The sequence below is a fragment of the Gouania willdenowi genome, chromosome 21 (assembly GCF_900634775.1).
Source record: "Gouania willdenowi chromosome 21, fGouWil2.1, whole genome shotgun sequence".
Taxonomy (NCBI): domain Eukaryota; kingdom Metazoa; phylum Chordata; class Actinopteri; order Blenniiformes; family Gobiesocidae; genus Gouania; species Gouania willdenowi.
In genome coordinates, this window is record NC_041064.1 from 817,457 (window position 1) to 832,463 (window position 15,007).

The window sequence follows — 15,007 nt, forward strand, 5'->3', positions numbered from 1 at the left end:
CATGTATAAAATATTTACAATATAAACTTTAATCATGTAAGAATTATTTTGATTACAATGTGTTTGACAGGGTAAAAATATATCAATTTTTGTTAACTTAGTAATTATAAAAATGTCTGTCATACAGTTTCTGTTACTACATTAATTAATTGTTGATTGTGTTTAAGGTTTTTTACCTAGAGACTGACTAAAGACTGAAAGCATTGCTACTGCTACAAAGAAATAAAATAAATGCAGGAAAGAAACCTGATGTCTGAGTAAATTCCTGTCAAACGTCTTCTGAGTCGGTCTCTAGTCCTATCATATACAGAAGAGGACTTTGCAATATGTTTTATACTGGTTTTCCTCAGTAAATCATACATTAACTCACTCAGTGCCATTGACGAGATAACTCGTTATTTGCGTTTTTTCATGGGGATTACTAGAAAACACCCTGGCGGAGGTCCTTCATTAATATCTAAGCTGTTGTGGAGTGTTGTAGTGACCAACTGTGCCCTGAAGATGGCAGCAGTACACCTTTAGATGAGAGATTAGCCACTGATGCTACCATTAGCTGGGGAGGAGAAGCAGGAACGAGTGAGATTATGGCGCTACAGAGTGATATTGTGACGTATCCATCAGTTCACAGCTCCACATACTAACACAGAACATGTGTGGACCTGAGTGGATTATTGATAATGTTGAGATCGTGAGATAAAACAGATGAAACCATCAACTAACCGGGCCAAACAGGTCATCGCTGCGTGTCGGGAAGGGGGGTACAAAATACCCCCAGCCTGTGAGCCAGATAGCAAAATAATAGGTGACATGTAGGAGGTAGCAGCACCTTTGGATGAGAGATCATTCATGCTCAGCAGAGCACAGAGGGAGAGAGGAGAGGCGTTTATGAGACAGAAAACGGCGCTATGTACAGAGTTGACGTTCACAGCAGCGCACACTCAACCAGAGCATGTGTGGAACTCATGGATAAAACCATTAAAAAAAACGGGGCAAGCAGTGAGACTCGGCACGTCCGGGAGGAAGAGGAAGTTGCGTGTGTACAGACTGAAGGGAGAGAAAGTTGGAGGAACGCCAAAATACAGTAAGAAATCCATTCAACTCTGACATAAATAGATAAATAATAATAATTTTATCATCAAAAGCCTGGTCTGTTTTTTTACGTTTTATATAATGAAACAATGTTCAGATGTTAGAGTTGTCACTAAAGCAAAAAATAGCTTTAAAATCACTGACAGGCTTCTTTTTTTTTTTTTTACAAAAAGGCTTTTTTTTCTCAGCTTTTTGCTCTGAAACTAAAGATTTGTGTAAAACTTTCTCCATTCAACAGCTGATTACAAAAGAATGAAACAAGCCAGACACACTTTTTTTTGATGAAAGTAGAGGCTTCAATCTTTCAGAATCTGGTGTCAGATTTCAGATAGTCATAGTAGAAAATACTCTGTGGGTCTTTAAACGGCTGGCACTGAATGAGTTAATGAAAGACGCTTGATGAAGTACATGATGCCAGTTGCTGATAAACAGCTCTAGGAGCACTCAGCACTGCCCTCAGGTTTGTGCAGGTTGAATATGATTGGCAAATAACAGTGATTGATTATTGATTACTGTACTTGTCTATCTGTTCTTTGGCGTCGCTGGTTTTGGGCTCTGGCTGCACCATGTCTCCTTTGGCTGAGACAGTGATGTCACACTTGACGTAACCTTTGACCCCTGTGCTGATGTCAGAGGGGTTGGTGAGCGCCGCCCACTTGTTGATGAACTGATGATCTAAAGGAGAGAAGGTTGGAGTCACTGCTGAAGCTCACAGCAGGCTAAGCTAAGCTAGGCTAGGTTCAGCTAACCTGGTTGCCCGTAGACGGTCCAAACGTCCACAGCACAAGATCCGATACAGAAGCTCCTCAACATCTTGGAGTGAATGACCTGCAGAGAGAATGACCTTCATCACCTGCTGAGCTCAGAGAGGAAGAGGAGGAACATGTGACCTTCACTCACCGTCAGCTTGATCACTTTATCAAAGAACAGTTCTCTGTGAGCGAAGAATTCAAACACAAAATACTGCCAGAGAAGAAGAGAGAAAAGTTACAGAATGAAGAACAACCAGCTGAAGTGATAACTACGTCATGCTTATTTATATGTATTTATTTGCTTGTTTATCTCGTATACAATTTATAGAGAGCTTTCAGTCTGGCTTTAGAGCCAATCACAGCACAGAGACTGTCTTAGTAACAGTAACCAATGATCTCCTCTTAGCCTCAGACAGAGGGTTGGTCTCAGTTCTGGTGATCTTAGATCTCAGTGCAGCCTTTGATACAGTGGATCATCATCTACTGCTGCAGAGACTGGGATTAAAGAAACAGCGCTGGGTTGGTTTAAATCCTACCTATCAGACAGAACCCACTTTGTTCATGTTAATAATCTGTCCTCAGCCAGAGTTAATCATGGAGTTCCACAAGGTTCAGTTTTAGGACCAATACTCATTACATTATATATGCTTCCACTAGGTAACATTATCAGAGAACATTATATACATTTCTATTGCTATGCAGATGATACACAGCTTTATCTCTCAATGAAATCAGATGAAACTCATCAGTTATTAAAACTCCAGGTTTGTCTTAATGACATCACATCCTGGATGAGTCGTAACTTTCTCCTTCTTAACCAGGATAAAACCAAAGTGATTTTATTTGGTCCAAAACACCTCAGAGATAAATTATCAGAGTAAATAGTGTCTCTAGATGACATCACTCTGTCACCCAGCACCACAGTAATAAACATAGACATTATCTTTGATACTGACTTATCCTTTAATTCTCATATTAAACAAATCACAAGGACAGCCTTCTTCTACCTCTGTAATATCTATAAAATCAGGAATATCTTGACCCAGAGTGATGCTGAAAAACTAATCCATGCATGTGTTACATCTAGATTAGATTATTATAACTCTATACTGTCAGGATGTTCTAGTAAGTCACTAAAAAGTCTCCAGTTAATTCAGAATGCTGCAGCTAGAATACTAACAGGTACTAACAGGAGAGACATATTTCTACAGTAATGGCTTCTCTTCATTGGCTTCCTGTAAAATCTAGAATAGAGTTTAAAATCCTGCTGTTAGCATACAAAGCTCTACATGATCTAGCTCCTGTATATCTATAGAGACCTGTTAGTGTCCTATCATCCAGGTAGATCACTCTGCTCTCAGTCTGATGGTCTTCTAGAAGTTCCTAAAGTATCTAGAAGTAGAACAGGAGGGAGATCATTCAGCTACCAGGCTCCTCCCCTTTAGAACCAGCTCCCAGTCTTACTACAGGAGGCTGCTACTCTCTATATCTTTAAGGTTAAACTCTAAACCTACTTATTTACTAAAGCATATACTGTATAATAGCGTTAAGTTAACCACTGGAACAAAGATCTAAACCTAAAAATAGGAACTAAGAACTAAGATGATATAGTAGAACACCAACATTATAAACATGATCCACCATCTACACACATAGCTCTAATGGCTGTAATGAGATGATGTCCAGTCAGACACAGCTGAACCAGGTTGTAGACCAACCCCCCACTTCCGTCCCTGGTTGTATAACCATCATACTGCTCACACTGCTTCATTTACACTGATGTCCACCTCATAGATCATTACATGTGATCAGTAGAAGATGAAACCTGGTGTGTAGTGGTAACATCTCAGATCATGGAGGATACTGTAATACATTTAATATTAATATTAACATAACCACTAGCAACGAGTGTATCATAGTGTATCATGTTGTTCTGCAGTCTGTGTCTTCTCCTCTAACTCTGAGGGTTCCCTTTTCTGTTTCTGGTGTTTTGATGCTGGAGCTGGTGGTTCCTGATCAATGGTTCACAGCTCAACTAGTCTAGAACATTCTGATGGTCTATCCTTCTATTCTATTCTGTTTGTCCTTCTGTTCACTAACAACAACCAGTGGAACCAGATGTTCTCCACCTCTGAACCTGGTTCTAATGGAGATTTATTCCTATAAAAAGAGGAGTTTTTTTATTCCCAAGTCCAATTGTTAAGACACAAAATACTTTTTCAGTTGCACTTTTAAAAAGAAAAAGAACTATTATGCAGTTTTGCATTGTTTACTATAGAACCAGAATTTAAATTAATAGGCTTCTTCTTCATTTGTATTATTCCTTTATTTGTTTCAATTGCATTGTTTTGAATAGTTTATTAACGGATTCTTTTGACAATGAAAAATAAAAGTAAAATAGTGTAGTATTTTCCTGAAAAAAATAAAGGAACATTTTATATTATATCATCATTTATCTACAGTTACATTTTGTAAAATAAATTGTGAATAATTACATCCCTAGTATCTAATGAAAACATTTATGTAATGATAACTCTGTATCTTGTCTGTCGTCACCTCATCGTAAAAAGGAGCGTTGGTTCCTTCTTTGACCGCCGTCTGTTTCTTCTCGTCTCCAATCTCGATAACCACGCTGGGGTCGATGTTTTCTCCCACCAACTGTCGAGCCTCCGTGATGTTCACAGCGATCTGTGATAAACACGTTCACACGGTCACATGGCAAATGTTTCTAGAACAATTTCAATGGTCGGTTAGTGTCACCTGGAAGCTCTGAGGTTTCCCCTCTATGTCCTGGATACAGGTCTTCAGTTTGGACCTAAGCAACACACACACACACACACACACACACACACACACACACACACACACACACACACACACACACACACACACACACACACACACACACACACACACACACACACACACACACACACACACACACACACACACACACACACACACTGAGTGTACATGACTTAGATCAGAGAGGCCACAGATTTTAGGGTGGGGGGAAAAAGAACAACTTAAATATTATTACTGTGCCCTAGTTTTTAATATCAGTTCAATTCACTGATAAAAATTATTGTGTAATTTAGAACAATTTTGTGGAAATATTTGTGAGAAACGATTTGGGGAAAATGTGTTCTTTCCACAATTTACAATTAAAATCACTGCATTCATGTGATATAAACGAAGGAAAAATGCAAACCTCCAAAAATTTTGTGGAGCTGGTGAATTTGATATATGTACAGTACAACTGGATTATCAGGTAATTTACATTATTCATGTTTTCTGTCATTTTTACTTTCTCCTCCAGGCCAATTTGGACGCTCTAATGGGCTGGATTTGGCCCCCGGGCCTTGAGTTTGACATTTGTGACTTAAATGACAAATGGGTGACTGCAGTGGCTTTATGAAAGTTTGTATAAATGTGTATAAATCTGTGAGCTCAGCTGAGTGATTTTAGAGGATAAAGAGGAAGTGTTATTGTGTTATTATTACTACAGTATATGTTGATAAATATAGCGCTGGAACTAACTCTGACCTTAGTAAAGACTTAATGAGTCAGGCTTTGTATCACTAACAGACCTGAAGTCAACACTGAGGGAATAAACCCCATCATGTCCAGACATCAGACTTTGGTTTATACTTTATACTATACACTATGTTATAAATGTGTAGTGTAGGAGGGACCATGTGATCTTAGTGTGTGTATGTATTTTTGATGATTGTGAACACACACACACACCTCTTCCTGGTGTCCATGGCTCTGCTGACTGAAGCAGCAGCTACTGTTTGATCCTCTAGGGTCTCTGAGTCCTGGACCTCAGACGCCTCAGTGGACTCTAGATCCTCCTCTACACACACACACACACACACACACACACACACACACACACACACACACACACACACACACACACACACACACACACACACACACACACACACACACACACACACACACACACACACACACACACACACACACACACACACAGTTTGTCTAAGGTTGGTTCCTGACTGTGACTAATTCCTGTGAACACACACTCCAGGACTTACCCTGAGCCGCTCTGTTGACCAGGACCAGGTCTTTATTTTCCGTCTGTTTCTTCTTCTTCTTCACCTTCAGACCAAACATCATCTTGGTCTTCCTGCTCCAACACAGAACAAAACAGAGTTAGACGTCGTACAGAACCATCATCATCATCATCATAAACACACTTTAACAGGAAGGGGGAGATACAAGGGGAGGAGTTAGGGAGGACAGGACAAAGGAGGAGAGCGTGCTGTTGGTAAAATGTGATGCCAGATAAGCCCTGGATCAGGACACCAGCTAAGCTAGCAACCCCCAGGGTAGCCCCAAGAACCACCAGCAGGCCCCCACCCAACCCAGGACTGTGAGGGGCCTAGAATACAGAGGCCAGCACAAGCACACCAGTCCAGTTCCCCAGCGTAGCTGACCCCCATTGCCAGCCGGGGCCCCCCAGACCACCAGCACAGGTCACCAGGAACACAACACGGGGACTGGCCAGGGTGGGCCACCAAGGGCCAGGCCCCCAGTGTGTGTGTGATCAGTCAGACTGAAACACACACACACACTTCAAACAAACTAACACGACTGTGGGAGTAAAACACAGAACCAGGAGAACATGCAAACTCCACTGAATGTGTGTGTGTTACCTAGGTTTGGGCTCCATGCTTCCTTCAGACGTCTCTGCTCCTACAGATGCTTTGACGAGTTTTCCATCAACACTGCATTAAAAGTGTGTGTGTGATCATGTGACCAGGATGTTAGCAGATCCTCCTTCTACAAACAGTCACTGACTCCTAAAAACATGTGATCAGTTATAAAACACACTATCTATATAATCTATCATTATGATCTATCATTTTAATCTATAGATTCCATTTTATAGCACCATCAAAGTCTGCTCAAGGCACTCATTAGTCATCTGTAATCAATCTAGAATAATAATCTATGAACATAAACTATAGAAATTATCGCTAAACTTCATCTGCAGCAAAAATGCTTAATAGCCTCACTCAACAATTATCTGTCTATAATATATATAAAAACTATACTATTAATCTATAACATGAATGTGCAACAATTTAAACTATATAATTATAAATAACATTTTTACAATATATTGCATCAATGTATAACAATGTATCTAGAGCTTGAATATATAACAGTAATAATAATACTTTTTATTTGTAATGCACTTTACATTTGACACCAACTATCAAAGTGTTTCATTGGACGACAGAGTTAGAACAAAAATATACATTTATGAAAAAGAATAAAAACAAGCATTAGTTGTTAAAACAAGCTTTTCTTAAAAGTCTCCATCATCTGTGGGGTCCTGAGGTGGTCTGAGAGGGGGTTCCACAGGTAGGGTCCTGAGGTGGTCTGAGAGGGGGTTCCACAGGTAGGGTCCTGAGGTGGTCTGAGAGGGGGTTCCACAGGTAGGGTCCTGTAGTCCATTGTTTTGAGCCGTATCCTGGGCGTGAGCAGAAGGTGCTGTTGGCCTGACTGGGTCCTGGTTGAGGTGTGAGCAGATCAGTGAGGTAAGTGGGGGCGCATCATGAGGGACTGAATGGGGAGCCAGTGCAGTGGACAGAGGACACTAACATAACCATGTTCTATAACAATCTGTAATAATAATAATTTATAATATGACATTAATATAGCATATATCTATAACATTAATCTGAAGCAGTAATCTAAATTATATAATATTCTAGACCATTTCCATAAATATATGTATCTCTAATAATAATCAATAACAACAATTAGCACAAACATTGATATATAGATGGTAACGTTACAGTGGTCAGGAGATGACATCATTTCCTGTTTAAACAAAGACTAATGATTACGGTCACAGAGAATAAACAAACACGTGTTGGAAATTATGGTTTTCCTGCTCCTTGACCACGTGTGTGCGTGTGTCTGCGTGCGTGTGTGTGTGTGTGTGTGTGTCTGTGTGTGCATGTGTGTTTGGTTTCTGCATGACTGTTACATTAACACAAATCACAATAACACTCATTATGTAACGCAAAAGCTTTTATTTTTGAAAACCTGAGTGTTGTAAACAGTCTTTGTAACAGAATGTCACTGGTTTCAAACTGGTCCGAGTCCTAAATTGATGGTGGAACGTGATTGGTCAGGACAACAGCGCTCTCTGCTGATCCATCGTGAAGACATTTCCTCACAATTTCTCTGTGTAGACCAGTGTGATTCTACTTCCTGTGTCTTTCTTCCTCTCTGCGTCCCGTGGAAATGTGAGCAGAATGTCACAGAGATTTAAATGTAGAAAATATAGATGTGGGGGAGGGGCCAACCTGGCGGTCACACTATGTTTGATATTCATGTTGAGAACCTGCAATCCTACTTCAGATGGACACACTGTCTCCCTCTAGTGGTGGAACATCACACAGCTGTTTGTTTCTAAATGTCATTGTGCAGCTGGAGTACACACAGTGTGTCTAAATGTGTGTTTTTATCTTAGCGTGACGTCACCATGACGACAGAACTAAACTTTCCCATCAGTAGCCGTGACAATAGAACAAAGAAGACAGCAGATGAGATGTGTGTGTGTGTGTGTGTGTCACAGTAATGGCACAGGCTTCAAACCCTCGTCTTTATCACTGCTGCGTTCTGATGCCGGCGGAGGACTGGGACAAACGCTGCTGCAGACGCTGGAGCCTGAACTGGGCGTGGCCGACAGGCTGCTGAGCCAATCGTCCTCCTGCGAGGGGGCGGGGCCTAATGGCTGGCTGTCCAATGAGCTGCAAGGCAGAAAAATAACATTCATTAGCCCTTCTTAAATAGATCCTCCACTGTTTTTACAAACGTGTCCTAAAAGATAAGAATGTCCTCATTAGTAAATATATGGCTAACAAAACACATTATTGTGAACCATATTCATTTAATGACCTTTTAAAAACTATTTTACAGTTTTAGAGCCTGTGTTCCTCCATCTTGAAATCATGTGATTGATGATGTCACACGGCCCTACTGACTGTAAACATCCATTGTTTTCTATTGGAATGAAACATTCAGCCTGATTTTTTAGATTATTTCTTTTTTTATCTTGTCTGCACATGATGTCAAAGGTCAACACTACAAGAAGTGCAATCATCATGAGACAGCAATGCATGTTTTGTTATTGCAATAGAATAAATCAATTTATTTTATTGCTTAATTGTGACCATCACCAGCTCTCCCAAAGGAAGGGTAAGAAACCTTTTATTATAGGGAGGATATAAAAAGGGAGAGCAGTGTTACACCTGGGTGGAGGGGGAGGGGGAGGGGGAGCAGGGAGGAGAGACTCAAGCTAGGAGGGTGGGGAAGATCATTTAGATCATTTAGTAGATTTTTAGATCTGGTGGCTGAAGATAGAGAGTAAATCACAGACTGTTGAATAACTCCCACCCAAAATGAAAACAAGAGGATCTATTTAAAATAAACAGCTGTGTGGTTGTACAGAAGAGTGATGTCACTTACTGTGTGTGGACGTCAAACCTGGAGAGGTAGCTGCTCTTAGACCACTGACACACACACGCGCACGCACACGCACACGCACACACACACACACACACGCACACACACACGCACACACACCTGATTATTATAAACAGTAATAATTACATTTCATTGTGTGTGTGGGCGGGGCCTCACCATATGAGCCTGATCACTGGTTCCCAGGTGAACACCTTTCTGACACAAAGTCTTCAGCACAGCAATACCTGCAGAGACGACAGCCAATCACATCACAGTCAGAGGGAGAACCAGCAATACACGTCCTCGCAGCGCTGCTCCAACCACAGTGTGTGTGTGTGTGTGTGTGTGAGTGACCTTTGCTCCTGTCCGTCCACTGTCTCTGCTCCCATTGGTCCAGCAGGATGTTGAGGTAGCGAGGACACTCAAACAGTCGTAGGTACGGAGATGAGGTGGTGGAGGGAAAGATGCGTTCAAATTGTCCTCTACGGGTCAGCTCGTCTTCAGCCTGGACCAGGACACACACGTCTGCTGGAGTCAGCACATCCAGCACCGACGCCTGGAAGTCCTGACGACGGCATGGGATCATGTAATTTATAAGAAGTTACAATTAGAAATCAGAATCAGAATCAGAAATGTTTAAACAAAGAACAACCCAGCAACAATAATAATAATAATGATAAATATAAAGGATGAGGTCCTGAAGTCTGCTATCGTAATATTAAGTCATTTCCGTTTTATCAGAGATTACTAGAAAACACCCTGGAGGAGGTCCCTCATCAATATCTAAGCTGTAATGGGATGTAGTGACCAACTGTGCCCTGAAGGTGGCAGCAGTGAACCTTTAGATGAGAGATTAGCCACTGATGCTACCATTAGCTAAGGAGGAAGAAGCAGGAACGATGGAGATTATGGCGCTACCGAGTGATATTGTGACGTATCCATCAGCTCACAGCTCCACATACTAACACAGAACATGTGGACCTGAGTAGATTATTGATAATGTTGTGATCGTGAGATAAAACCATCAACTAACTGGGCTAAACAGGTCATCTCTGCTTGTCGGGAGGAAGAGGAAGTTACATCTGTGTGATTGACGGGGGGGAAGGGAATGAGAGATCATCCATGATGAGCAGAGCTCAGAGGGAGAGGAAATGAGTTTACGAGACAGAAAATGATGCTACGAGAGTTGATGCTGAAGTTCCCACCATCTCACACCATCTCACACTCAACCAGAGCATGTGTAGAACTAAGTGGACTATTGAGAGTGTGGCGATGGTGAGAGAAAACGATTAAAAAATGGGGGAGGGACTTGGAGGAATGGCAAAATACATTAAGAAATCCATTGAACTCTGACATAGATAGCATAATAATAATAATGTTGCCATCAAAAGCCTGGTCTCAGTGTTTGTGTAGTTTTATAGAAGGAAACTAATGATGAGGTGTCACTAAAAAAAATAGCTTCAAAGTCACTCATAGATTTTCAAGACGTTTTTCTCAGTTTTTTGTCACAAACTGGTGATTAGTGTAAAACTTTCCTTTATTCAACAGATGATTACAGAAGAACAAACCAAGATAGAAACAAAAATTCTCATTTCTGATGAAATTAGAAACTTAATCTTTCAGAATTCAGATTGTCATAGTACAAAATATTCTGTGGGTCATTAAAAAGTAGTCCAAATGCTCAAAAACGGCATTCACTGAATGAGTTAAATTGTAATTGAGTTTACATAATTGACTTTGTAATTGCCATAAAAATTCTATAGAAATTGTCAATTTTATTTTAACGCAAAACTGTGGAACCATGTTACAGTTCTACAAATATATAGTTAATAATTATAATATCTTTCACAACAAACTTTCACATATTTTACCATTTTAAATGTATAAATATGAGTCCACATCATAAATATAAAAACCTATATTTTTATTGATTAGGAACCTAACAAGGAAATCAATAGATTGACAATAAATTAGATGATAGATATTAGTGTATTTTACAGCTGATTTAGGACTCGTTAGCATTAGAGATGCTAACAGACAGCTAACAATAGGAAGGTTAACTTTTATTTATTTCAGACTCAGTAACTGTGATTAATTGTAATTGAGAACGTAATTGTAATTTATTTTCTGGGGGATAAAAAACTATTTTATTTAATTTTAATTGGAAAAAAATGGTCACTGTAATCGTAATTGAATAAGAGTAATTGGAACTGAAAAATGCAATTGACCCCACCCCTGATGTGTGTGTGTGTGTGTGTGTGTGTGTGTGTGTGTGTGTGTGTGTGTGTGTGTGTGTGTGTGTGTGTGTGTGAGAGCTCACCTGCTCTGTAGAGCGCTGAGTCAGGTAAAAAGCCCGTTTGACCTTTTCATCAGCAGACAGATCATATTTGGTCCTCACTCTGCTCACACACACACACACACACACACATCATGTCTAAATAAATACACACTACACACACACACACACAATCATGTCTAAATAAATACACACTACACACACACACACACGTCTAAATAAATACACACTACACACACACACATGTCTAAATAAATACACACTACACACACACACATCATGTCTAAATAAATACACACTACACACACACACACACGTCTAAATAAATACACACTACACACACACACATGTCTAAATAAATACACACTACACACACACACACAATCATGTCTAAATAAATACACACTACACACACACACACACGTCTAAATAAATACACACTACACACACACACATGTCTAAATAAATACACACTACACACACACACATCATGTCTAAATAAATACACACTACACACACACACACACACACAATCATGTCTAAATAAATACACACTACACACACACACACACACACACACACACAATCATGTCTAAATAAATACACACTACACACACACACACACACACACACACAATCATGTCTAAATAAATACACACTACACACACACACACGTCTAAATACACACTACACACACACACAATCATGTCTAAATAAATACACACTACACACACACACACACATCTAAATAAATACACACTACACACACACACACACACACACATCTAAATAAATACACACTACACACACACACATCATGTCTAAATAAATACACACTACACACACACACACACATCATGTCTAAATAAATACACACTACACACACACACATCATGTCTAAATAAATACACACTACACACACACACACACACACACACACATCTAAATAAATACACACTACACACACACGTCTAAATAAATACACACTACACACACACACACACATCATGTCTAAATAAATACACACTACACACACACACACATCTAAATAAATACACGCTACACACACACACACACACCATGTCTAAATAAATACACACTACACACACACACACATCTAAATAAATACACACTACACACACACACACACCATGTCTAAATAAATACACACTACACACACACACATCATGTCTAAATAAATACACACTACACACACACGTCTAAATAAATACACACTACACACACACACGTCTAAATAAATACACACTACACACAAACACACACACACACATCTAAATAAATACACAATACACACACACACACACATCATGTCTAAATAAATACACACTACACACACACACATCATGTCGAAATAAATACACACTACACACACACGTCTAAATAAATACACACTACACACACACACACACACACATCATGTCTAAATAAATACACACTACACACACGTCTAAATAAATACACACTACACACACACACATCATGTCGAAATAAATACACACTACACACACACGTCTAAATAAATACACACTACACACACACACACACACACATCATGTCTAAATAAATACACACTACACACACGTCTAAATAAATACACACTACACGCACACATCATGTCTAAATAAATACACACTACACACTACACACACACACCATGTCTAAATAAATACACACTACACACACACATCATGTCTAAATAAATACACACTACACACACGTCTAAATAAATACACACTACACACACACACGTCTAAATAAATACACACTACACACACACACACATCATGTCTAAATAAATACACACTACACACACACACATCATGTCTAAATAAATACACACTACACACACACACATCATGTCTAAATAAATACACACTACACACACACAGAGAGAAGCCCCTCCCTACCTGCAGGTGGAGCTACAGGGACTAAGCACCTCCTCTCTGACGGGGATACGGAACCCAGCGAGGTTCAGCACATCTGACATCATGTTCCCTTTGATGGACAGGTCCAGGGGTGTGTTGGAGTGGAGACTGACACACACACACACACACACACACATGTTAGATCCAGAGATGATGAATAACTCAGTATAAATACTTTGTTACTGTACTTGAGTTGTTTTTTCTGGTATCTGTACTCCTTACATTTAAAAATGAGCTTGTTAATTTTTAAGATGACATCATGACATAAAAAGACACTAAACATTGGTAGTGTAATCTTTTTCTGTTAGACAGGTCCCTTAGTTTTATGGTTAATATTTGAAAGCTTTTAAAAACATTTTATTGAGCATTTGCATTTTATTTTTCTTGACCTTTTATTGACACATTGTATTTATTATGAATGCTAAATTCTCCAGGTTTCATTTATTTCCATGCACCAGTTTTCTACAAGTTCCTAAAAAAATAAAAGATTTTCTGGTTTAAAAACCCTGTCTTATTATTAAAGGAACATTTGTTTTACTTTTTAACTTAAAGTCACACAGTGGACCATGTGACCTAAAGAGTAGATCTATATGAGTTATTAGAAATGACTCCTCAGAACAATCTACAGTGCTAACAGTATCAATGCTGTGGGCGGGGCTTCCCTCTGAAAATACTATGTCATTTTGGAGAGATGGACTGTCTTTCACCAGGTCATGTGACCTGGTGAAAGTATGACTTTATGGTGGTCATGTGACCACAGGCTCTGATACACTCATTGGGCTAAAAGGCTCTTGTTACTATTTCCACCTGTTGGACTCCTGGTCATGTGACCACAGGATGTTGGACTCCTGGTCATGTGACCACAGGATGTTGGACTCCTGGTCATGTGACCACAGGATGTTGGACTCCTGGTCATGTGACCACAGGATGTTGGACTCCTGGTCATGTGACCACAGGATGTTGGACTCCTGGTCATGGCCGAGACAAGCAAAACATGTAACCCTGCTCCTGAGGAGGCTAAAAAGACACCACGCCCCGCACCCCGCGGCTGCTCCCGGTGAAGGGGGGCCGACGACGGCGGTGAGACCAGGGAATACAGGGGGAGCGCCACCGACGAGGTGAGGAGAGGAGGGCGGCGGCCGTGACTGCTCCTCCAGCCGCTGTGCCTTTAAGTACATTTAGTAGCATCTACTTTTTTACTTTTACTGACGTAAGGGAGAAACTTCAATACATTTTTTATTCTAGTAATTCTAGTTTTACTCTAGTAGTGAACACTGGTACTTTATCCACCTGTAGTTAACCCAGTAGTGACTCTATAGTCTGATTCACACATTTATAAAACCAATACAAGCTTAAATGCATTTATTTAAAAAAAATGATGTTTGTAAATGTGTAAATAGGGAACAGTT

The 15,007-nt window shown here is 39.9% G+C and overlaps 2 protein-coding genes across 4 annotated transcripts in view; both read right to left on the reverse strand.

Annotated features, from left to right (window-relative positions):
- The window catches only part of fer1l6 (fer-1 like family member 6), a 43,852-nt gene extending 37,230 nt beyond the window's left edge, over positions 1–6,622 (reverse strand). For both annotated transcript variants that reach the window (XM_028435607.1, XM_028435606.1), the window contains exons 1-8: positions 6,527–6,622; positions 5,906–5,997; positions 5,592–5,700; positions 4,602–4,656; positions 4,398–4,529; positions 1,990–2,052; positions 1,839–1,917; positions 1,608–1,764 (exon numbers count right to left, since the gene is read on the reverse strand). In XM_028435607.1, the coding sequence (XP_028291408.1) occupies positions 1,608–1,764; positions 1,839–1,917; positions 1,990–2,052; positions 4,398–4,529; positions 4,602–4,656; positions 5,592–5,700; positions 5,906–5,997; positions 6,527–6,543 (704 nt within the window). In that variant the 5' untranslated portion in view covers positions 6,544–6,622. The remainder of the gene's footprint in view (positions 1–1,607; positions 1,765–1,838; positions 1,918–1,989; positions 2,053–4,397; positions 4,530–4,601; positions 4,657–5,591; positions 5,701–5,905; positions 5,998–6,526) is intronic.
- A 1,276-nt stretch (positions 6,623–7,898) lies between these two features.
- The window catches only part of ttll4 (tubulin tyrosine ligase-like family, member 4), a 20,136-nt gene continuing 13,027 nt past the window's right edge, over positions 7,899–15,007 (reverse strand). The window contains exons 13-18 of one of the 2 annotated variants that reach the window (XM_028435611.1): positions 13,581–13,706; positions 11,677–11,755; positions 9,711–9,921; positions 9,534–9,601; positions 9,360–9,403; positions 7,899–8,641 (exon numbers count right to left, since the gene is read on the reverse strand). In XM_028435611.1, the coding sequence (XP_028291412.1) occupies positions 8,461–8,641; positions 9,360–9,403; positions 9,534–9,601; positions 9,711–9,921; positions 11,677–11,755; positions 13,581–13,706 (709 nt within the window). In that variant the 3' untranslated portion in view covers positions 7,899–8,460. Of the gene's footprint in view, positions 8,642–9,359; positions 9,404–9,533; positions 9,602–9,710; positions 9,941–11,676; positions 11,756–13,580; positions 13,707–15,007 lie in introns of those variants that run through there. The other variant, XM_028435612.1, reaches the window with a different exon arrangement.